This window comes from Chaetodon auriga, chromosome 10, assembly GCF_051107435.1.
Source record: "Chaetodon auriga isolate fChaAug3 chromosome 10, fChaAug3.hap1, whole genome shotgun sequence".
NCBI lineage: Eukaryota > Metazoa > Chordata > Actinopteri > Chaetodontiformes > Chaetodontidae > Chaetodon > Chaetodon auriga.
Window position 1 is genome coordinate 2,070,001 of NC_135083.1, and position 25,000 is coordinate 2,095,000.

Genomic DNA, 25,000 nt, shown 5'->3' on the forward strand with positions numbered 1-25,000 from the left:
AACTTCAGGAGTCAATTCTGAAACAAATGACTTGAGATGAGTGTCCTCTGCTCGTGTGCGTCTGCGTTTTTTAACTTGGCGAAGCAGAAAGTCAGAGACTCAGATTCAGAGGCGGAAAGAGAGAAAGATGTAACAGATATTTAAATATTGGCAACTTGTTTTAACTGATGGCAAATCATGTGTACAAATAAGAAATCTTCTCTGAAGTCCACCTCTCCGAACAGACGGAAAGCCAAAAGAAAACAAAACAACTCACCTAACAGGAATATATTAACTACCAAAAAAATCAACACAAACACAAACAAAACAAGGAAATACACGTTATGATACACCGGCAGCACTTCTGAAGCAGTTTGATGGGAAGTCTCATCTCGTGTTTGTTCACTGGAGCCCAACTCATCTAGAGATGTTTCTGTTCCATCTGGTCTTTACATTTTCTGCCCTTCTGTTGGTCTAAAAGCAAGTTTAAACCTTTTTGGGAAGTTTTGGCATAAATCATTCAACAATCCAAAATATTAAAGGTTATCAAACAGCCCGTTTACTGTTTTCACCGCCTCAATAAACCACCGTGACAGTGCGAGACGGGACACAAGAGCACCTCTGTGTAGTTGAGAAAGATTTTTGGCAAACACCGTCAGCGCCTCGAGATTGACCAACAGTTTGAGTGTGTTTTTGGCTGGGAAACGTCACCAACAGTCACATTTTGTCAAACCACGGAGGCCACGTTGCCCTCGTATCAGCAAGTTTAACACAGGAAAGAAGAGAAATAAAAGTGACGGTGCTTCACTGTGTCTGTAGGAGCTGCTGTTTCATGGCTGTGTGTTTGCTATGGTGCACAGCGAGGGCCACAAAACCTTTAGTTTGGCCTCATGCAGCGTGTGTGTGTGTGTAAGTAGCATTTAGTGTGTTAACAAGAGTGAATTTGTGTGTTCAGGTGTGCATTAAGGGGTCGTTGGCAGCGAGACGTTTTCATGACACATTCTGCAGTTTGTTGGAGCCTAAATATTTAATGCTGACTCGCCTTCCTTCAATCAAACCGGTCTGTACAACTTAATAAACAAACACAAAGGAAAACAAACTATTTCTTTTCTACCAGCTAAATCATACGAACAGGTGACCCTTTCAAAGTGAGTAAGGCCGATAGAGAAGCGTTGACATTCACCAGGTAGTGTACACAGCAAAGCATCGTCTCACACTGAGTTCTGTGTGCGAACAACAGGAAGAGATCAGCAGTCGAACCAGGATGGAAAGAAAAGCACAGTCAGAGCGGTTTCACGTCTTTTTTCACCCCCTCAGAGGCAAACGGCAGCTTCTGAGATCAAATCCGTGTCCAGTTTGTCACATGAAACCAGCTCGATCGTGTTCTTCTTGCCGTGGTTTGATCGGTTTTAAACTCACCGATGAGCCAGTTTCACAAACACGGGAACATTTTAGGATCACGAATGTGCTGCAAGCAGAAAAACTCCTGACAGACAGAAACTCGTCTCTGTGAAACTGACCCACAGTGTTCGTTTGTTGAGCCTCCCCCATCTTTTTCTTAAACCTCCAAACTGATTACTACCATTCGGCAGCAGCAGTGACAATATATTTATTCATATATATTTATACATATTGATAAAAGTTATGTAAAAACATTATGCAAAGCAGTGTAAAATAGTTTTAATACAAAATGATTTAAGGTTTTTTCTGTTTTTACATCCTGGGGTGTTTTTAGGGAGTTACACGAGACCGGTCGTCTCTGATTGGTCGGTATGGTACAACTGAGATGAGATATGCACATGCATGTAGCAGTGGTGGGTCTAAGAAGGGTGAGATGTGCTGGATCCTGACCCCCCCGCCACCCCCCACCCCCGGTCTAACCTGTGAGTGTCGTTCACACCGCTGCAACGGCAGAGCTGGAAGCAGAAGGTGGAGATACTGAGGATTTAAGGACACGACAGCAGACAGAAACCAGAAGACAGACGTAGTGAGTGTGAGTAGCACATGAAGCACCATCTTGCCTGTGCCCGTAAAACGCTCCTCCACCCTCAGTCTGCAGACATCCTGGTTCCTGCAGGGTTACCTTGTGATGACTGCAGCAGCATCTTTAAGAAACCGCGAACCCAGAACCAAATGTGACATCTTATAATGCCTTCATAGCCGTAGTGATTTGCTGAAACAGTAACAACCTGTTTAAAAAAGGTGTCTGAGGACTGCAGGAGACAAGAGTTCCAACTAATGAGGACTAACGGAGGGAGGTGGGTGTAACTGGGGAGGAGGGGGAGGCAGGAGGTGGAGATGTAACAAAGTAAGGTCTGTAAATTATTCAGGTTTAGACATCAACAAAACATTTTCCTTCTCCTCCACAGAGGCAGAGGAGTGGAGCTCGTGGGACCAGCAGCGATGGGACCGGCGGGGGAAGCTCGTCCCACCTCAAAGCCACGAGTCCGTCGCCTCCGCCTGTCGGACTTTACAGACCCCATGGGACAAAGTGAGCGGTGGCGAGTCGGTGAGGTGGAGGGTCAAAGGTCAGGGCTGATTCTGCGATGTGAGGTGATAACAGTACAGTCTCAGGTCGTGAGGGAGGTGGCAGCGAGGAGGAGGAAGAGGAGGAGGCGGAGGGACGCATTCAGAAAGGTGGATTCTCCTGAGTAGGGGTGGTGTCGGTGGGGGAGCTGACGGCCTCCCCGTTCCCTTTGGGGCCAACGACCTTATACTGGAGAGAGAGAGAGAGAGAGAGAGAGAGAGGGAGAGGGAGAGGGAGAGGGAGAGAGAGAGAGAGAGAGAGGGAGAGAGAGGGAGAGGGAGAGAGAGAGAGAGGGAGAGGGAGAGAGAGAGAGGTAACGTGAGGTTTGGGGGTTACTGTGGGTCAGCAGCCGCCACGACACAGAAACACTGAGTCCTCCAATGACACGGACGAACAAACGGTATTTAAAGAGGATCAGTCACACTGTGGCCTTCAGGTGCATCTGTACATTACACACTGCTGTCTGCTCACCTTCAGGTTCCCCATTTTATCCTCAAATGACTTGAAGGTGGCAGAGTTCCTGCAGAACAGAGACATGATGTTACATTCACAAAAATCACGCTAACATCACAGGCAATGACAGCACAGTCACGAAAAAGACACATCAGCTGGAAGCTCCAGCTGGTGACAGCAAAGAATGGAGACTAAGAAAACTGACAATTAAAACAATTAAAAAGCACTTAAATGTTTGTATTTCTGAAAGTGTAGCAGAGCTTTGCATCCACACTAACACTGTACGAAACCTGTTCAGCCCACAGGCTCAAAGTAAACTAGAAGATGAACATACAGAGAGTAACGCAGGTAAAGGTAACGCGTTCACAGAGACAGTGAAAGCAGCATTGATGCAGGTCTGAGTGTTACTTTACCTCATGGCCGGCATACTTATCGAGTGGCGAATGGAATAGTTGCTACTTTGAAAGCGTTAAAGAGAAGAGACAGAAGTGAAAGTGTTAGAAAGCAAGCAGTGTGAGACACACACACACAATAATGCAGTATTACAGATATTACAGTGCAGATACACGAGTTAAAGTGCTGCTGATAGTTATTAGTTATCCCTTCATTTTCACTTTTAAACAGTAGATCACTGCGTCACATCAACAGTTGTAGCTCTGTAGAAGCACAGGAAACACAGGACCACGACCATGCTGGAGCTGATTTCTCTTCAAATTACAATCTGACATCTTTTGTGTCCTTGGAAAAATCTCAAAACTTTATGAAGAATGTTGGAAACACTTTATTTTATGGATCCCGTAGCTTCCTCTAAATGACTAGAAATGAACTGATGTCTGCCTCTCCTCGTTACGGGGGTCAAAACCCCAACTTATGTCCCATTTCCCGCCAGGAACCAGTAAAGTATTCTCACTCTGATTATTTAATTTGGGACTAATTCTATTGATACAGAGGCAGAATTCAGTCGATATACCTGAAGAGTCTGTCAGTTAGTGCACAGCAGGTCAGCTGAATGCACAAACATGTGCATTTGTTTATGGGCAAACATATAATCATCATATATAATTCAACATACACAAACACTTCCAAAAATTAATCGTTAATGATTCTTTTCTTCAGGTCAAATCAGGCAAATTCTTCTTGAAATCCAACAGCTTCTTGTGAACGACTCCATTAACTGTCTCAGACTACAGATTACGCTTCTTTCAGGAATTACCAAGAAATACAGAGATGACAGGATTACCATAAAATAAAGCGTCAAAACAATCTTACAAACAGGGTCCTCTTCCTGTTTTGGGTGACTCAGCAGATTTCACTCAAAAGCGAACTTGGTTTAAGTGTCAGGAAATAAACAATTCTTTCAAAGAACAGCGGGTTTAATTTAGTAATTAAAGACAAAAATTAAAAACAGCAAAGGACAGCATGCTGATTATCTACGTGCTGGGGAATAAAATAATAAGAGGAGGTTCAGACTAAAAATGGCAGAAGTATCAACAGCAAAAAGGGCAGAGCTAAACCTCTGAGAGGAGTTACATGTTTTCTGTTCAACACATTTGAGGCCACGCGACCGTGTGACCGAACTCTTGGTTGTTCTAACAGGACGTGTCCGTCTTACCTAAAGGAATTAGAGAAAGGTAGAGCTCTGCAGGTCAAACCAAGGCAGCGATTAAAAACAAGAAGGAGAGAAGGAGTGAGCCACGAGCAGCAGCATCAGGACACAAACCAGGACAAACCCAGGAGACACAGCAATGACATCAGCAGGGGATCAGGAGGACGGGGGGAACAAAGCAGGGATGAGCTCGCTGCGCAACTGATGGACGAACATGACTTTGTTCTTAGTTGTTGTAATGGTGGAATTGGTGTAATGGAAATGGATATTACACAGAATTAATCAAAACAACAGGCTAACGAGGACAATGCTTTAACATAAGCCTGTCCCGAATAAAGACCCTCTGCCTCTGAGGGGAAAAGGCCAATATGTGAACATTTCCTTTGCTTAATAATCCAGAGGTCACGTGTTAGCAACACAACCTGCACTCAAAACTGTAGCGAGGAGCAAAATATGGACATTTAGTACAAGAACTAAAATCATGTCAGTGTTTGACTTTCAGCTGCGCAGGAAACACTGCGGACGAATGAACGGAGGACATGCAACATGCAGGGATAAACACTGAGAATGAACACACACACACACACACACACACACACACACACACACACACACACACACACACACACACACACACACACACACACACACACACACACACACACGACGGGCGTGTGAGTCAATAAGACGGAGTGGAGACGGGTTAGATGTGAAGTCAGGAGTTAGTGCATCTTCGTAGAGTCTAATTATGTTTCCACTGGTACACGTTCTCTCTCTCACCCCTCAATCACACTTGGTGAACTGCTGCTTTGTCCCTTTAACCATGTCCTCTTACTCTTTCTCGTTGTTATTGCTTTCTTATGTTTGGTCCTTCATGTCTGACCTGAGGGACTCTCTCAGAGTCGGTACAGTGTGAAGCAAAATGAGCACAACTCAGAGAGTGATTCCAGGGTGATGAAGATATCTACATTACAGGGGGGTCCAACGACGTGAAAGCAGACCTAACGAACTAAGGATGCTTGAGGTCATTGATGCAGTGCGTTTTTAAGGTGTATTATTTGTCGTTGTGGACACTTTGTGGAAGCTAGATTCAATAAAGAATATTCAACGGGCTCAAATTCAAATTTAGCATCTGGGCTTTTGAGGGTTCGGGGTAAGGTTAGGTTAATTGCAACAGACCTGACCTTTAATGATGTCTGGATGCTAAAAGATGTACATCTCTAAAAGACAAACTACTCACACCTTTACTTAATATAGATGGAAAACAACTTAAATCACGGTGAACCACCCCTGGAGCTGTAAAACGAGCCGGTAAGCTGTTGAATAAACTACTTTACTGGACTCTAAGGTCTGTTAGTCAGCTCTGCACATCATCTACAGCACCAGGACTGAGGGTGAGAGGAGAGAGGGGGCATAGCAGCTGATCACTGGTCAGCTGGATGAGACGAATTCAGGACTACATGAAGAAGAGCGCAGTGGACAGTGTCACACGAACCAAATATTCAGACTGATGATGAGTATGTTTAGAAGAACAAGCAGCCTGATTATGAGCCTTGACCTGCTGTGACTGTGGAGGATCCGGCTGCCTGGAGACAGCTGCATTTACGGCTCAGCTGTTCTCCATCTCACCACCGGTAATGGAGGCACGTCGTAAAGCACATCCTGCGTTACCGGTGTCACCCGGTGTATCTTATCCAGTAGCTACTGATTAAGGAAGCGTCTGTGCTAGTGGCTGTAATCGGAAATCTGAAAGACCATACTTCATTTTGTTTTGACACTGTCCGCTCTGCCCGTTCCTTCTTGTAGCCGAGCCAGAGCGTCGGCCGTTCTGGCTCGGCGGCGTCATACCTCATGTCGCCCAGCTTCCTGCTGATGACCGTGCCCACTGTGGTGAGAGCTGCACTGGTCTTCTGTCCCGCCTGGGAAAGAGTCTCCTGAGTCTTCTTGTATCTGCAGAGAGAAGAGGAGGAGGAGGAGGTGGGATGGATGGATGGAAGAATGGAGGGAGAGAGGAAAGGTGGGAACAGGAAAATGGTAAGAGAACAATGGAGAAAAGAAAGGAGGACAGAGGAGAGATGGTTGGAGTGGAATGAAAAGAAGATGTGGGATGGAGAAAAAGGAGGGACAAGAAAGAGAAGGGACAGCAGGGGCCATGAAAGAGATGGGAGGAGGATGATGGAGGAAAGAAAAGGACAGAAGCAGAAACATAAAAATGGATGGAGCGAAAAACAAGGCAGATGGATGGGAGAGGAGAGGGGAGGAGAGGGGAGAAGAGGAGAGGGGAGGGAGGGTAAAAAAGACAGGAGGTAAATTAGACCGGACCATGAGACCACAGCAAAACACAAAAGCTAACAGTGATTTAAGTTCCTGCTCCGTCACACAAATAAAGAAGAGCAGTGTTCACCACCCCGATGGTTAGTATTCACACAGAAATACAGGCAGACATGGCAGGAGTTCAGGCCACGGCGAGCGAGCGTGTATGAAAACAGAAGAGAGATTCAGTTTCTTTAGCATCTCCTGTATCCAAGAGTTAGTCAGGTTCAGCCAACAGGACAGATGATTTTCCTGAAACACCCCAAAAATACAGGAGCACAGAGAAAAGCATCATCAGGGCCTGGGATGGTGCAGCCTGCTTATGTCAGTGCAACAGAAGAGATGCATGATGGGAAACACTGAAGCCAACAACCATCTGCTCGGGTGCGCTCGTATACAAGCATTATAAACAGTGTTTCTTCATGCACACTCTGAAATGCAATGATGACAACGTGTTATATGTGTTAAACATGTTAATTCAGTGAGATGACCTATTAAAACACAACAGATAGCCCAAGTCTGAGAGGAAGGAGGAAGGCCGGGTGACTCAGCCCCCAGAAGAGGTCCGCTGAGGGTTCAGCTCCAACACACACACACACACACACACACACACACACACACACACACACACACACACACACACACACACACACACACAGCTCAAACAAGCGACGAGCTGCAGATAACATCACACACTTTCTCCTCAGAGGCATTCATGGTGCTGCACATGACGTTATCATGTGAAGAGTGAATAAAAGAGATCTACAGAGATCCTCTCTCACCTCCACACAGCTGGCCAATCACAGCCTTCAGTGGGTGCAAACGTCACATCAAAACATTTTAAAAATTCTTCCACACCTTCCAGTTCTGACTTAAGAAAGGTGTAGGGGGAGGAGCTTAAGGTCCGACGCTAATCTGAAGCGTACCAGCACCTTCATCAGCCTCCCTGACGTCCTACACCTGAAATAAGGCTGCATGCACAGAAGAGATTTAACGCACACGTCGGCCGAACACGTCTAAAGGCCGTCATAAAGGCGAGGAGCAGTAATACTTCAAACGGGGACGGTCTCTCCTGAAACACAATCAGTGTTGTACAAACGAAAAGTATTTCTTTATCAAAGAAAAAAATAAAAGCTTGAGGTTCAAACCTTTTACTCCTCTCTCACCTGTAACCAGCTGCCAATCTCTGCACACAGAGGAAAGGTGTATAACCTATCAGACGCAGCCCCTCCTGGTTTGGATCCCACAGTTTCAGCCCATCTTTGGGCCGTTATCTCCGACCACAGCGACAGCTCAAACAGCCAGGACATGATTCATGGAAACGCACCTCAGACCAAGTTCTCATAAACTGATTCTTAGATTTTTATTAAGTATAACAACAACTCCTGATCATAATGTTCAGCTCCTTACTGAATGCAAGCTTTCAGTGTTTCCACACAGTGGTTTGAACTGTGGGAGCTGTACCTGGCCAGGTGTGGGGTTGGGTCATAAACCTGAGCGGGCTGCTGTCAAATACTGTTTAAGGTGAAGCACATAGAGCTCACCATGCAGGTATAGCAGCTCCTGTTTACTCGTGTCTGACCTGGTTCCAGGCACTGATCCCAAATCTTTCATGGCAGAAACTAAATTCTGAGATTTTAGGGGGTAAAGCTCCGTCCAGGCTGCCAAAACAGGAAAGCTTCTGGTTGCTCAAGAGCACAACACCAGCTGAAACTCTGACCTGCAGCAGCTGAAGGTGTAACTTTGCTGCCACTGTGTTAGAATAGTGAAAGGAGGGCTTGAGGTAAATCTTATTAATGCCATTCATTTGAATTTTTGTTTTAGTATGACGTCTAAAAATTCTACTTTGTGAACAAAGTTCATTTTCAGTCTAAAGGAAACAGAGAGCAGAGCTCACGACAGTCCTGTACACTGTGACCTGATTACTTTAATACACACAGTTCACAGGACGGCGGTGAGTCCAGGTGTCTCCACCTGTCTTCAGGTGGCTACGGCTAGCTCTGGCTGTCCTGTGGTTACATGCTAACTGCCCTTGGTTGTCTCAGTACTTGTACACTGTGCAATGACGGTACAGCTGGTCCGTGTTTGTTGATGGTGCATTATTTCTGGCTACAAGCAGTGAACCCACAGCGGTCGACCGATCAGTGTGCTGACTCTACTGTGTGAGTCTGTCCCTGCATGCTGGGTAGCTAACGCCAGCACCTGTCTGCTATCAGGCTGCAGTGTTGTGAGGAAACAAACAGCAGGAGATGAACTGGTATGCAGGCTTTTCAGTTTTATCTCCGCTGAAACTGATGAATTAGGCGTGTGTCTGTTCTCCGGCTGTGTGGAATAACTGGTATTTTTACAACGTGCATAACAAACAAAGACACCACATGCCGTATCAGTGAGTGTATTCCTCTAAAGGTGGAACCTTCAGGGAAGCGGAGCGCTGGGAACAACAGGAATGGGGGACATGGACGCACGCACGCGCGCACACACACAGACACACACACAGACACACACACACACACACACAGACACACACAGACACACACACAGACACACACACACACACACACAGACACACACACACACACACACACACACACACACACACACACACACACACACACACACACACACACACACACCTTGGGCAGATGGTTCACAGGAACCGAGCAAATATAATTTTGGAGATAAGCTGATGTGGGTGAGAGCCAATGCACACAACCGCGTCCATTAACGTGGCTGCCCTTCCACACTGGAGGGCCACTTGCTGGAGCGTGTGCGGTTTCATCTTTTTAACCGTGCTGTTCAAATCGTACAACTTTGTCTTTAAAGGGACGTTTGGGTGAAAAATGTTCCCCAATTCAACAGCCACTAAGAACCAAAAAAAGACAGAAACACACCAACATCTTCACCATCACAGCAGCAAAAGGAGGAAAACGATGGAAGGTCAACAACAACAACAACAAAAGAAGAAAAGGTCCCCAAAAAGAAAACCAAACGTAAAGAAACCTTAACTCATCTACAAAAACAAAACAAGAACACAAAAGAGAAAGGGTCAACTCACGCTTCAGAGTGGGCAATGTCATCCCAAGTGGCTGAGGCAGACAGATATCTGAAGACACAACAGCAGGACAGTGACACAGGGAAGAGACACACACTCACAGATCAGTACAGGTCAGTTCAGGAGTCATACAGGCAAACACTTTCCCCCAGAAATCATCATGGGACAAACTGCAGATTATTTCAAAGGGAAGAAGACAAATAACTTAAACTTGAAGAGAACTGTTTGGTGCTGAAGAATATTGGACATGAACCACAATAAAATGACGAGAAACAGCAGAATAACTCTGGTTTATGAAGACAACATGAGTGTGAAACAACCCGTCCACACTCTTTAACTACCTGTGGATCTGTCTATCTGCTGGAATGGAATCAGCTTCGCAGCAACCTTGCAGTATTTTAGTTTATTAATTCGGCTGTGATCTAAATACCAACACTTCCTGATGGCAGGTTTCCCTGCACATCCTTCTGATGGTGTTCAGCTGATTGTGTGTTAACTCCTACAGGAAGCTGCGACGGCAACACGACACTGTTAGTGGAGCGGAGAGAGTCGATGCTTCAGTGTGGAAAACAGACGCTCAGACAGCAAACACCAGGCAGCACACACTGTTCATGATCAGAGCCAAAACAGGCTGAAACACTTTAAAAAGCACAAAGAGAGGAAGTGTGTTGACGAGAACAATAGCAGAGCCGATAAGGAAGCACGGAAAACACATGATCTGACTCTGCATTCATCTGGTGGAGGCTTTGATCCTCTGAACACAGGCGGTCATGAGACACAGCAGAGCAAACACCTGAGATGCTACCTGTTTGTTTAGGTGACTGCAGACACATGACAGCTGCAGTATTGATAGGAGTAAATCCTGCTATAGGACGGTGGTTCACTCTCATTCCAGAGATGTAAAATTACACGTTTCAGCTGACGTGCAGGCAGTCAGAGAGTGACACACTGCAGCGTGAATTTGTTCGAAACCACTGAACCGTCTTCAAATTGAAAGTCTGACAGTGACGTGACATGAAGAGTGAAAAACACAGGACACGCATGCTTGAACCAGGCGCAGGCTTTAGAGCTGCAGCTGAGAATTATTTTCATAATCGCTTAATCTGCTGATTCATTTCATAATAATTAGATGAGAAAACAGTGAAAAATGCTTCTCTTCTTTTGTTAAACTAACAGTCCAAAATCCAAATATTCCTCATTTATGATGCTAAATGACAAAGAAAAGCAGCATGTCTTTAACAAGCCGGAACCGCACATTTTTGACATTTTAGCTTGAAAAATACAAGCAATCAATCAATCATCAAAACAGCTGGTGACTGCTTTTCTTTCAATCGATTAATCATTAACGCTCCAGCAGGCTTCAATAGGTTGTTTGCGTATGGTGTCACGTCGCTCTTTTGTTGTGGTGTGAAGTGCAGATGGAGGGCAGGAAGTGATTTTCTGCACAGGAAGCTGTGTGACACACTGTTCTGCTTCGTTTACCATCGTTCAGATCGATCAAACCAAGAACCCACGAGGAGCTTTTATCGAGTACCACTCATTCATCGTTCAGCTGAATTTAACATCATGTGACTGCACACAACCTATAGGAGTGAGCAGGAGACGGAGCTGATACATGCATGGATAGCAGGGGGACATTTTTCAGCCTGGTTCAATGCCGTTACAGTAACAGGAGACGGCTCTGCTCCGGACGAGGCCGGCGTCCACGCCCTGATGTCCGTCCACACAAAGCAGCGTACTGTACAGCACAGAGCAGCCCTGTCAGCCTGCACTGCGTCCACACAACACTTCAGTGTGAACCGCCGCGTTCGCTTCACAGCACACGACACAATCATTGGCCTCCTTTATATTCCATGTTTGTGTGTCACAGATTTTCGTCTTGAAAGGACTTACTCTGATAAATCAGGCGCTGATTGGCCTCACACTGCAGAGACTGAACTCAGAGGTCAGTATGTCTGCAGGGAGGGCGGTGAGATTTTCATTCTGTTTGATTTTGACTGTCGTGCTCATGAAAACACACTTCACGCAGCCGAAAAATGAGTTCAACCGCCCGACGACTCCCTCCACCCACTCCAGTGTTCATGGCAACCCGCTCCGAGTCTTTGTGCCGCCAACTTATTCATAATTCATAACCCACTTATTCCTTTGTTTGGATCAGCTCGGCTCTGTGCACCTCGTAACCTCGCTCTCTCTCGCTGGTCATGTGACTCAGCAAAACGCCGTCTCTTTTTCTTCCCCTCCTCCCCCCATCTCTCTCTCTCACATTCCTTTCCTCTCCTCCCACTCGTTCCTGCAGCAGCAAGTCTGAACTGCCCGTCTGGTCGCCAGGCACGACCAGGGCGCACACATCTGAGTGTGTGAGTGTGTGTGTGTGTGTGTGTGTGTGTGTGAGACTTGCAAACACACTCTTCCTGTACTGTACTTGGCATTGTGGTCTTGTTTTTCTGCATGTGTGTGTGTGTGTGTGTGTGTGTGTGTGTGTGTGTGTGTGTGTGTGTGTGTGTGTGTGTGTAGGCCTGCCTGCTTGTGTTTCTGCCTTTCCGTGTAACGATGTGCAGTGATCCACATTCATTCTGTCTGTGTGGACAAACACAGGACCAGAAATCAAAGTCAGAGGCGTGAGATGTATGCGTGAGCCGCCATGTTGGTCTATTTCTGCGCGCCAACGTCGAACAAACCACGACCAGCGCACCTGCCGCCGTTTGTGAATGTGTGAAAGTCAAGAGCGGCGTCGCCCCGTCAGGAGAGGCGAACTGTCCGAGCGAGCCTGCCAGTCCACTTCATTTCAGGAGCAGCCACATGGAAAATTCCATTAGCTTCAGACTTCACAGCAGCAGCTTGGTGGAAACGGGCAGAAACTCACTGATTTCATGTTCTTCTTGCTTCTTGGATTCTTTGAGCAGGAGGAGAGATCACCTCAAATCAGCTCCTGTTGAAACTTTAGGCTAAGACTTTCTAAAAGGTCAGACGCACGGCAGCCACGCACACCGCTTATGAAGCTGATTTGTTTACTGGGTGCAAACTGGTTCACATGAAAACTGCAAAACTGCACAAATCGACCAATATGAGAAGCCCTATTACTAATGAGAGGGAAGATTTAACAAGTGAGGCTGGGGGCCTCGTCCGTGCCCAGGGGCCCATAATCCATGAACATGGCTAATTATTAATGGCTGCAAGTCACTGCTTCCCTCACTGACCAGATCATCAGCTGATCACTGCTTATTATATCATTACATCACTTCTGTTTTTCCACAGAGTGCCCATTGATCTTAATTAGGCAATCAGGCCTCAGGCTGGATTCATTACGTAATGGCCAACCATTACCAGAGTTTGGCTTAATGGAGCTGGATTTCCGACACACAAATGTTCAATTTGGCACATCCAGTTTAACAAACAACACAATAAAAGTCTTTGTTGATGACTGCTGTAGCTGTGCTAACAGGCTGTCAGACCAGCTAAACACAGGGTTCGTACACGTTTTCCACTTCAACATCTCAAACGTTTCCAGACTTCTCAGATCACATCCTCGACTCCTGCCTTCATCTCCCTCTAAGAAAACATCCTTTCTGCAGCAAACTCAAACAGGCTCAGTGTCAGCTTTTGGTAATGAAAGAAGGGAGGAAGCGTCTGAGAAAGCTTAAAATACAGAAGAATGCTGATTTGGAGAGGAAGTGCAGAGGAAGATGTGTGTCATCACTTCTGGGTGGAGGAAGAGAGGACAGCTGACCTCTGTGAGAGGAAGTATGGAGGGATGGTACCAGCAGGAGGGAGGCAGAACGAAAGCTAAAAGATAAAGGATAAAAATAAACTGAGGATGATGTGCACGAGCACAGGGAGCAGTGACAGATCGGTTGCAATCCAAATACCATACATTAGTCCTGCCCTCCCACTTCCCACCGTTAAAGAAATCCTGCAACGTCTCAAACTCACCAAACCTGCAGCACCACCTTAAAAACTGTCAGGTGAGTCAGAGGCCACAGTGGACAAACAGATTCAGGTGAATCAGTTATGTAACTCACATCAAATCTCACTTCAGTGCTACAAGTCCCCTGAAGGCAGCAGGAGAGTGATCCCAAATCAAAGCAGGTTCCTCAGACCCTGAACAGTCAGAGACACTGCAAAACCAGCAAATCCATCACCAAAATGCACTCAAGACATCATTACAGGGATGCAGCTGAGCTTAAGTCCAGTGTTGTCATGAATCAGTCCAAAGACGGGCAAAAGAACAAACAGACCACAGACGAATGTTTGTCCACCAAACAGAGTTCAACACCAACTGTGGAAATGCAAGTGTTCTCAAACATGGTTAGAAGGACGGGGAGTGTCTGAGTGAGTCCGAGTCAGAGCGTGAGAGAGCAAACACAGCAGACATCACCGGCGAGCGAGCAGCAAACAGTGCATGGACTCACAGATCCAAACTGGTCACGCTCTCATTCCACTCGCCCAGTTTCTCAGTGGTTCTCACATAGCTGGAAACAGAGACATGAAGGCGTTACGCTGAGGAGCTTCAGCAGGGACTGAAGCTTTAGTCTCAGATCTGATCTGACGTTGGAGGATTATCGCTCTCTTCTGTTCGTCTGCCTGCTGGAACAACACTCGTGTCCTCCAGCGACAACAGCTGCATAAAACGACTGTGACAGATACTCAGCTCACCTCTGAACACCTCCTGCTGAGGTCAGCCCCCACAGCCGCTCGGTTCATCGTATCTGACCATTTCAGATGACGTTAAAGCCTTAAATTTCATTCCACTGAGAGCAGCTGCTGTGTCTGAAGAGCGTCACCATGAGGTGAAAAACTGCAGGTTAACAAATGACCTGACAGTGACGAGTTTGATTAACGATCAGTAACTTTAAAAACATGATCATCAAGTCTTCACCTGCGCTGAAGTCGCTGCCTCTGTTTGATCTGTTTGAAGGCCTGCAGTCACCCCGTGTAACATAAACCTCTGCAGAAGATGTTCTACAGACTTGAGAAGCTCGGTGCGTCACCTCGGGATGACCATGAGTCATTTTGTGATGAAGCAGTTAAAATGAGAGAACTCTGCAGGAGGAGCTGATTGGAGGGTCATCTCAGCCGACCGCTCATCTGGGGAAACTTTTGTTCTAAAAATGCAGCTGATGTATTTTAGGAGTTTGTGATTTCTGCACGTCTAATCTCATCTTACCTCTTAAAACCAAACTGGATGGGTGACTGCTGCCAAGTTATTATTCAATGAGTGCATACAGGGTGGTTCTCTGTATTGTTTGATAAAATAGAGAATGAAAAATCGTTGCAGAGCTGATGGAAACTTCACCGTAGAGCTAAATGGCAGCGCGATGTTTCAGTATGTGATCGGCCCTCGTGTGTATTTCTGTCTCATCTGTTGTGTCGAAATGATAAAATACATACGCGTTGGAGGTCTGTACGTCTTGCCAGCTCTTGGTCAGGTTCTGCTTGAATTCGTTGAGCGGGTTGAGGCCGAGCTTCCTCTTCAGCTCTGCGGCGTGTTTCTCTTTGGCTGACAGAACCTGACGCAGGGTGTTGATCTCCTCCTCCACCTGAAACACCACAGACCCACCATGAAGACTGAAGTCTGGAGCTTTCGTTTTATCCGTGGTGCTCTGTCTGACTACAGCTCTGCTCCTCCACGACTTCCAAAAGTGGATTTAAATGGGTCATTAGCCGGTATTTCAGTTATCAGTGACAACTTTAAAAGGCTTGCTCAGCCCATTCAGCAGCCATATGTGTACATTTCACACTGATACAACAGAAGAAAATCCATCTGGGAGACATGAAATGACTGAAAAGGTTGTGATTAAACTTACAGGACACAGAAACAGAGGAAATTAATCCAATCTTGGCATTTGTGAAGTTGAAATCAGTGAATGCTGTGAACAATCATTGATGTTTCAGCACTTTTTAAACAATTTGAAGTCCCCCTGTGTAAGTCAGGAATTTCAACCCAGCCCAGGTCGGAGATAAGTTGTGCTGTGTCAAAACATTGCTAATAAAAGCTTAAAGGAGCTCTGACAGCGCCGCACACTGCAGCCTACAGTTACATGCAAACGTGGTGATTTTGGGCGCCTGGGTCGTACCTTGGTGAGCTCGGTGCGCAGCTCCTCAGCCTCCTCCTCCGTCAGGCCGAGCGGGAGAGGGTTGGTCGAGTTCCCCACCGCTCCCTCCACCGGCACGTCGGACAGGCTGTCTGAATGATCCACCACAAGACCCTTGTTAGGAGAGTTCAGGTTGATATCTGGAGAGGCAGAGAGAAGGGAAGAGGTGATAAAGGGAAGGAGATAAGGAGTTAAAGGAGTGAAATGGAGAATACACAATTAGATCAGGTGAAATGAGTGAAGAGCGGTTTACTCTGTGTATCCGTCTCTGCGTATCTGTTTCACACTCAGACACCGAGGCCAGGAAAAGGCTACTGCTGCCAGCTGGAGATATCCGACAGGAAGGCAAAGTGGCAATTAGCAGAGGCAGGAGGTGATGTGCACTCTGGGAGAGTAACTTCAGACCGTCTCTGTGAGAACCGTTAAACGTGTCACTTCCTGTAAACAGGAACGCCGCGATACAGCCAACCAGAAACAGCCAAAGGTGGAAGAAACAGTTAAGAGAGAACAGCTTTGCTTCAGTTCACCCAGAGACAACTGACAGCACAAATACACCACTATCAGCATTTCTGTGAAAGTGAGCTCATCTTGCGTCATTCACCTGAGGACTCCATCGTAATTTGGCAGCTACAGGAGCTTGGCACAGTCGGAGCTGACATGAAGCACAACAAGACACGGAGAAAACAATCTGGAGCCTGAAACACTGCGTAAAAATAGATTTTATGCTCTTGGAGTCCAACATTCAAACAGTGTTTATTCAGTGGGCAAACCTATTACGAAAGGTAAACTCACACCTCGCATTGCTCACGAACACACCCACTTCCATACCAGAGACCAGGCGACGTTCAGCAGTGCAGAGCTGTTACTTCAGCCTCACTGACTTCATTCACTCTCAGCCTCTTATGCTGAAATCCTGAGCATGAAAGAAGTTCTGAGTTTGCCATTTTTCCCTGAATGAGTGCAGCATCTCTCTCAACACGAATGACCGCACACTGGCTTGGACAACACATCAGACAACAGCAAGAAAAACACACAACAGTGTTGCAAAAGACTAAGATTAGCATTATCTGCAGACGTGTGAGCAATAACATCCACACAGATATGACGGCTCTGCCATCAAGGTAAACTGATCCTGACAGCAGCGAGGTTAAAAAGGGACAGCGAGCAGAAAAGGGGACGACGACAAGAAATCATTTGGATTGACAGGAAACCTTCAATCTCAGATATTCTTCAGTTGTCTCGTTGTCATTTCCCGCACAGCAAGTGATTTCCTACACTTCCCAGAATGCCCTCTGACAACACCCAGAGTCAGTCCAGCTGCCATCAATCAAAGGTAGTTGCTCATTAAGGTCATGATTTTCATCTCCCAGCTTGTTTACTAGTGATCCAGCAGGTCTGTAAATACTGAGGCAGGTATGCGATCGCAGCCACACCCCTGCTTAGAAACCCAACCTCACTGCTGCACTGAATCCTGGTCTACTTCCTGCTGATAGGGATGCAGAAATGAGGCTTTGCAGTAATTCTATGACGGAGCAATGACAGCGATGAAATGACGGCTCTATTAAAAGACGTCCTTGCACCAAACCGGACATCTATTGTTGATGCTTTTGCATCGCTTGAGGTTTTTCTCTTGACTGTTACGCTCCTTTTTATTCACAGAGAAACAAAATAATCACCACCACATATTAAAATGGACCCCAAGAGGCAAAAGCACATTAAAGATAACAGTGAAAGTCATCACTTTAGGACGGACTTTGACTTTAAAAAATACTGAAAGCATCGTCATGTGACAAAGCATCAGTCAGGAAATGTCCCCGGTTCAGCCAAAAATCCTCCTCTCAGGTTTCACAGTATTGTTCAGGAAACAGCAGGAGCAGGATTTTATCTGAACAGACATGTCCTACTTCACATCGCACACGAAGGCCGACAACTGCGGGCAACCTTAATCACTTCCTAACAGAGCAGCGCTCATCCTGAGGCACAGCAGCCTGATACAACATGACATGGCCGCTGATTATTAAAAACTATGGGATGCAGGCCTGGAAGTCTCATTAGGACGTCTCAAAAGAGATTTCTGTTGTCATAATGACATGAAGATACCGAATGAAAAATTACCACTGCCACAAGAGGAGACTTACTTACTCAGGTAAGGTTGTTTTAATTCATTTAAACAGTAATCATATTATCGTCACATAGCCTCAATGCTGCCTTTTAATTCTGTTAAATCTGATGACACAATTTCCACAAAAAGGACGTCTGGTTTTGTCCATAATGCAGAGATATTCAGTGTACTGTCACAGAGAAGTGAAGAAAGCAGGAAATATTCACATTTATGTATCAAAACAGCTGGTGGGTAATTTAACAGCTGACCACTAATTGATTAAAGGTGAACAAGGCCAGGTAGGGTTTGAAATGATGAAGCAGCAGCAGTATCTGGTGATGTTTGAGATTCTTTCACCACGTAAACATGAGGCAGATCTCAGGTCAGCTGATCATGCTGAAAGGATTTATCAATACAGTCAGCAATGACAATGATGAAGCAGCACTGATAGCATGCTAGCATCACGGCTGTTGTCAATGCTTGCTTACTCAGCAGATCTGGCTGCTGCTTATTTGGTAAACTGTTGTTGTTGACTAACTGGACCCACGAACATGTATTCGGGTAAATAAGAGGTGAAGATAAGTTGTTGTTGTGCTTTGAGAAGCCACCAAAACAACCCGCTAACACGAGCTTCGGCTAGCGTTCGTGCTTCTGTTTACAAGCGTTCGGCTCGCTTCGTTAGATTTGGCGGGTTTGGGAAACGTCTCGGAGCCTCGCGGAGAAGACGACGCTGCTCACTTCTTTAATGAATTAATGACAGTTAAATCCAATGAACTTGTGCTGGGAAACTGGTGACATTAGTAACACGATCCTCCTTCCTGTCCTCTCCACTTACTGCTGCTGTCCCTGTCATTTACCAGCGGGCCCGTCCTGCCCTCACGACTGCTCAACTACCAACACTTATTAGCTCTAAACAAATCAAACTTCCAAACAAACAAACCAACAGAAAGATAAAGTTACTCATTACTTGGCTGTAGCTGTATTTATTTAAACGGTTGAGTGTCTGATTAGCAAACAGTTTACGCATTTCTGCCACTAAGCTAAGCTACACGCTAGCTAACTTGCCAGCTAAGCTAACAATTAACGTTACCTTGACTGGCGGGGTCCATGGCGTCGATTTGACAGAGATACAACTCCTTTTTCTTCAAAGTTAAACTCTACTTGTGTGAAATGTGGTTAGCAGACGAGCGCCGTTTGCTTTCCACTTGCTGTGTAGAAATCTTCCTGGTTTTAGCGACTGCTCCCACTCAGAGAAAGTCGTCGACAGGAACAGCCTGAATACTTCTGCCCAAAACAGCCCAACAGCCAGCTCAGCTTAAACACGACTCTCTGTGAAGCTAACGACACTGACAGAGGGGCGTCCGGCGAGGAATTTCAAAATAAAGGCTATACGTACTAATTTTTCAGAGATCACCGAAAAATGTCTTTGTACTTTCCAACTTAACATTTACAGGAGGTATTCAGATATTTTACTTAAAGTACAAAATACCATGGTTTTGCTCTCTTACAGATAAATGTGGTGTTCAGAATGTTATTTAACAAAAGTACAAAAATAATATCAACAAAATGTACCAACAGTATCCAAAGCAGAGTGTTATATTCCTATTAATACACAATATAATGTGATGTTAATGCTTCATAATTTAATTTATTGATGTGTAGCTGCTGGTGTTAAAATAAAGCATTTTGGGATTTTATTTTAAGTTTGTTTCAGGTTATGTACGCATTTGTTTGTATTTGTAAACAATGAACATGCAGTATTTTGTGTGTCTCACATGGAATCACTATATATTGAAATTTAAACTTGCTTTTCCAATAAATTACACGTTACAGCACTCAGCGTTAAGTGTGCAGTGAATGCTGAGATGACCAGATGCCTGAAGTTCACCCCATTTTGTTTTCCGTGCTTTTATTTGAAAGGCGTGTCCTCTAAACCGGAAACGATGTTCCTCATAGATAAAGCGCGATGGGGTTCTGATAAATGCTCTTCCGGCGTGGTCAAACGACGTCACAGGGTTGTCGAAATATTTTGCGTTGAGACCCCTCTGTGTGTCACACACACACACACACACACACACACACACACACACACACACACACACACACACTCTTCAGGTGAGCAGGATCAGGTTTATTTCATCTAAACATTTTCATCTCTTATGCACCATCTCACAAAACAAACAAACAAACAAACAAAGTGCTCAAACTCAGAAAAATCTGCTGACTTTCAAACTAAAATCCTAAAAGTTTTCAACACAGAGTCAAATCACTCAGAGTCACATGAGACGTTCAGAGTCACCAGTTCAACACGGTTCAAACTGGTGGTCCAGCAGAAACTCTTCTCACAAGAAAACTCGATTTCTTTTATTATTTCTCAGGTCAAACAGGCTCACAGCTGATACCACTGGTAGTACTGCAGTTGTGTTTTTGCTGCTCCACCTACTATTAAAACTTGTACTTCTGCATCTTCTACTACAGCTAATACAGCAGTGACACCAGTGCAACTTCTTTTACAAAAACAGCTCATATTTTCCTGTTAAAACAGAGTTCTATTAATACTCTTTAACACTGCAATATCACTACTCTGCTGCCGGTGACTCTTAAAATCACAGGCTTGAAAAGGTGTGAAGACCTTCGGCAGCAGCTTCCACTTAAGACAAAACAAATTCTCACTAAGTTTCCAAAATAAAGGCCCAGCAGAGCCAAAGCCAGACGGCCCAGAGCAGATCTCTGCCGTGTCCACACACACAGACGTGCTGATGTGTTTGAAACTACGTAGTTAAAGCGTCTGCTTTCAGTCTCAGCACTGAGTCTGGAGTGAAGGCATCTTTTCTTCATCTCCACAGAAAAACTTCATTTCCAAGCGTGTCTCTGTTTCCTCCATTTCTTCCCATGAAGGGAGTTTAACCAGGAGAGGCAGAAACCGGATCGACGAGGAGCCTCGCTGAGGGTGAGAGAGGAGGAGGAGGAGGAGGAGGAGGAGAGGGGAGGACCGGTCTGAGCAGGACTCTGGTCTCAGTCTCCATCTGGAGCAAAGAGGGACAGCAGACGGTTTTATTTATTTATCTGACAGATTACTGAAGCTCAGTAATGATTTCTTCACTCTCTGAGGTCTTACACGGTTTGACTGACGACACAGAAACACTCAACATGCTTCAGATTATTCTGTGTGACGCTTTACATCAAGTTTACAACAGTGTGTGAAGATAACACAAACAATTCAACGCAGGTTTATGATCATTATCATGTAGGATGGAGCCAAAGGGCTGTGATGAGTGAGAATGAAATCAAACAAATTAACTTCATTAACAAGAATAAAAATAATACTAATGTAATTAATAATAGAGAGTTAATTTGTCCTCACACATTTGAGTCGATTAGTTTTACTCGAGTTCAGGTCTAATTATTGTAATTACACATTTCAACCACAAGGTGTCAGCAGAGGACAGAGTTAGCGATGCTGAAAGTGCCGCAGCGAAACTGAATAAATAAGAAAAACATTTCAATAAAGTTATGAATTTCTTTTGATTTATTGTTTATTATTTTAATATTACTATAAAGTAGTAGTAGAAAAGTAGCAGCAGTAGTAGTGGCAGTAAAGAAACACTTAATTCTTTACAGCTGAACTGTAGATTCTCTGGTTTTCCAAAATAAAAGTCATCCACAGTACTTCCTGGTGGGGCCAGCAGGTGTGTGCATACCTGAGCTGTGCAGCAGTGAGGGTGGATGCGTCCCCTGCTGGTGTTATGTGCAGATGAAGCAGCCGATGTAAGCCCAGACCCTCTGCAGGATGACCAGGAAGGCCAGCAGGTAGAAGAGCAGAGTGACGGCCTGGAGGAAGAGGAAGGGACGGAGGTGGATGAAGAAAACAATGAAAAGTAGAATCTGACTGTGAGCCGGAGCTGTAACATGTGGAATCAGGTGTGTTTCTGTACCTGCTGTGTGCTCATCCCCTCCTGATGTTCACAGATGTTTCCTTCTTTAACAGGATCAGCAGCTGCACATCCCTCCTCCTCCTCCTCCTCCTCCTCCTCCTCCTCCTCCTCCTTCTTCATCTCACCCCATCCTCCATCAGGTAAGTCTGGGTCGTCAGCCTCTGGCTCTAAAACTGCCCCCGCAGGCTCTGCAGAGACCCTCAGCAGACCTGGACCCGGTGGAACTGGTGCTGGTACAGCTGTCTGTACTGGTTCCACTGGTGAGGATACCAGAGCTGGGATTGGCTCTTTAACTGGTTTGACAACAGATTCCAGTCTGTGGAGGGAGGTCTCCGGGTGGTGTTTTGGCTCCACGTTGTGGACTGAGGCTTCTTTGGGTTCTTCTGGCTCTTGTTCCACGTCCGGTTCTTCAGGAACTTCTTCCACAGCTGCAGAGAGACGATGAAACCTGTTGATGCTGAATGTTTTCATTGGCGTTTGAAAGACTTTTCAGACATTTTGGAATTTAGTTAAAAGAGTTTGAGATAATAAATGTTACGTTTGATAGATCTTAATTTATAAAGTCAGTGAATTAGAGTGACCTCAGCAGGTCTCAGGTCAGCAGGCGTCAGAGAACTGTGACGACAGGAGATTAACACTGAGGTCAGCTGATTGTAGAATATTACTGAAAACACATCTGATGCTACAAGTCAAATATTTAGAGAAACTCTTCTATGACCCCGCTCGGTTCTTCTCTTCTGAAGCCTGCTAACGTGATTCCAGTGGAAACCAGCATCCTAAACTGAAGGATGAAGAGTTCCTTCATGTCTTCTTCAGCTCAATAAACTCTCTAAAAAGTCTCTTGGATCAGCTGAAAATCATCATCACAAAGCTGAAAACAGCCTGTTTTTCTGAGCTCATCTAACTTTTTGGAGATACGTGGTTCTCACAGGACGGCCGTGCTGCAAACACATGATGATCTTCTAGAATCTGATGCGTTGCTGTAGATTAAAGCACCAACAGGATATAAAGAAGTTCAATGAGCTCAAACATCTACAGCAGTAAAACACATGGAGGCAGCAGGAACATTAATCCACCAACAGCAGATAGAAAAACACTGACAGGAACTCTTTACTGATACAGGAGTACTCTTACTGTAGTACTTTAAGTACATTTTGAAGTTAGCCTTTGCAGGACTTCTACTTGCAGTGGAGTATTTTCACAGTGTGGTTATAGTACTTTCATTTAAGTAGAGAACCTGAATACTTTTGCTTGTTCTTAGATCTCTGACTGTATTTGTAAGCAAACCAGTAACCTTCAGACACCATTAAGGTCAAACTGGTTTGCTCTGGTCTGGTTTATCAATCACTGATTCATACTGATCAATAAATCCTTCAGCTCTGTCATGTTTATCTATCTTGGGCCTTCGAGATCTCGCTCATTCGCTCTTTACCTGCTGCAGCCGTCGACTATTTTTGGATCGGACTCATAGACCTTAAATCCAAAAAAACCCTGCAGCAGATTGAATTACAGAGTTTAGGTTTCAGTCTAGTTCCTGTGGCAGCCTTACAGCTCAGCCTTCAGCACGGCGAGAATTTCTGCCTGCTTGAAACGTTGAACGCTGGATGTGACAGACAGAAAGTGTGTTTCGTGAAAATAAAGTTTGTGAGGGGTTTCCCAGGCGGCGCCCTCTCACCTCTGAGGAAGTCTATGCTCCTCACAGCTCTCTCCTGCCTGCTGAAGTTAAACCTGTAGTGACTCATGCTCTCGCAACTTGGGTTCAGTGTCTCTGCTGGACAGGAGCCGCTCGCCGCCATCACTCTGAGGAGGAGGAGGAGGAGGAGGAGGAGGAGGAGGCATGGGGAGGAGGAGGAGGCATGGGGAGGAAAGGACAGATGAAAGAGACAATCAACATCAACAAATTACTGACTCTACAGAAGAGAAAGTGCCTTTTTAATGGCAGAATGAAAACATACAGCACATCTGATCACAGTACTCACGTTGTGATCAGCTCTCTTGAACTCTAAAGGAAGGATGAAGACGAGTCAGAAACACAGAGATCATGTTAGAGACTCAGGAAGTCATTGTTTCAGGAAACATATCAAGATAAACACAAACCAGGTGAACACATCACGAAGACAAGAGGCGAAACACCAAACTTCTTCCTACACACCTGAATAAAAGCAGCCATGTCCAGCTCCTCCATGCTGCTCGCCGCTCGCTCCACCAGCTTGTTGTTGGCCTCCACGCCGTCTCCAAAGCGACGCAGCAGCGCCTGGGCGTGGCCCGTCTTCTCTTCCTCCTCAGAGCTGATTCGCTGCGTCATCGCCTTCGATGTGACGATGAAGACAGTAATGATGTAGTTTAACTACGAGCATCAGCGCTGTCACTGCTGCTGTAGATGTTACTGCTGTTATACTGCAGAATATAGTTTTTTTTTTTTCAGATACTACACAATGTACACACACGTATATTTATGACTGATTGCATATTAGCATGTAAGAAAAGTCCATCCACACTTTGAAAAGTGGCTCTTATGTTAAATTTCTTCATATTTTATGGTTGTTTATTCAGATCTGCTACTTCTATGCCAGTACTACTACTACTACTACTACTACTACTACTACTACTACTACTACTACTACTAACACGACTACTACTGCTGAAGCATCTATGTGTATTTCATTAGTACTTATCAAGGCTGAGTGAAGCCAGAGAAAAGAACAAAATCAGACCTTCTGTCTCTCCTCCAGGACGGAAAACACACGAGCGAACGTGTCACACACACTCTGTTTCTGAGCGTCACAGTTCACCTGCAGGAGGCAGAATGAAGGTCAGCACACAAACAAACCGCCTGCTGTGATCTTCAGTTATTCCACACTGTTAATGAACTACGTAGATACTGTGTCCAAGATAAGTTAAAGTCCTTCTTCTTTATTTTTCCTTTTCATCAACAAATACCT

At 45.3% G+C, this 25,000-nt stretch overlaps 2 protein-coding genes across 8 annotated transcripts in view; both read right to left on the reverse strand.

Moving 5' to 3' along the window:
• tpd52l2b (tpd52 like 2b) overlaps positions 1 to 19,474 on the reverse strand; it is a 19,893-nt gene extending 419 nt beyond the window's left edge. Inside the window, exons 1-9 of one of the 6 annotated variants that reach the window (XM_076740264.1) lie at positions 19,214 to 19,474; positions 16,005 to 16,162; positions 15,319 to 15,467; positions 9,934 to 9,981; positions 6,414 to 6,515; positions 4,572 to 4,598; positions 3,373 to 3,414; positions 2,978 to 3,026; positions 1 to 2,695 (exon numbers count right to left, since the gene is read on the reverse strand). The exon at positions 1 to 2,695 is cut by the window's left edge and continues 419 nt beyond it. In XM_076740264.1, the coding sequence (XP_076596379.1) occupies positions 2,609 to 2,695; positions 2,978 to 3,026; positions 3,373 to 3,414; positions 4,572 to 4,598; positions 6,414 to 6,515; positions 9,934 to 9,981; positions 15,319 to 15,467; positions 16,005 to 16,162; positions 19,214 to 19,232 (681 nt within the window). In that variant the 5' untranslated portion in view covers positions 19,233 to 19,474 and the 3' untranslated portion in view covers positions 1 to 2,608. Of the gene's footprint in view, positions 2,696 to 2,977; positions 3,027 to 3,372; positions 3,418 to 4,571; positions 4,599 to 6,413; positions 6,516 to 9,933; positions 9,982 to 15,318; positions 15,468 to 16,004; positions 16,163 to 19,213 lie in introns of all 6 variants that reach the window. The other 5 variants (XM_076740263.1, XM_076740265.1, XM_076740266.1 and 2 more) reach the window with 5 other exon arrangements.
• An 805-nt stretch (positions 19,475 to 20,279) lies between these two features.
• The window catches only part of trim101 (tripartite motif containing 101), a 12,479-nt gene continuing 7,758 nt past the window's right edge, over positions 20,280 to 25,000 (reverse strand). For both annotated transcript variants that reach the window (XM_076740456.1, XM_076740457.1), the window contains 7 exons: positions 24,773 to 24,850; positions 24,211 to 24,366; positions 24,038 to 24,060; positions 23,734 to 23,858; positions 22,059 to 22,486; positions 21,825 to 21,954; positions 20,280 to 21,149 (listed from right to left, as the gene is read on the reverse strand). In XM_076740456.1, coding sequence (XP_076596571.1) covers positions 21,868 to 21,954; positions 22,059 to 22,486; positions 23,734 to 23,858; positions 24,038 to 24,060; positions 24,211 to 24,366; positions 24,773 to 24,850 — 897 coding nt within the window. In that variant the 3' untranslated portion in view covers positions 20,280 to 21,149; positions 21,825 to 21,867. The remainder of the gene's footprint in view (positions 21,150 to 21,824; positions 21,955 to 22,058; positions 22,487 to 23,733; positions 23,859 to 24,037; positions 24,061 to 24,210; positions 24,367 to 24,772; positions 24,851 to 25,000) is intronic.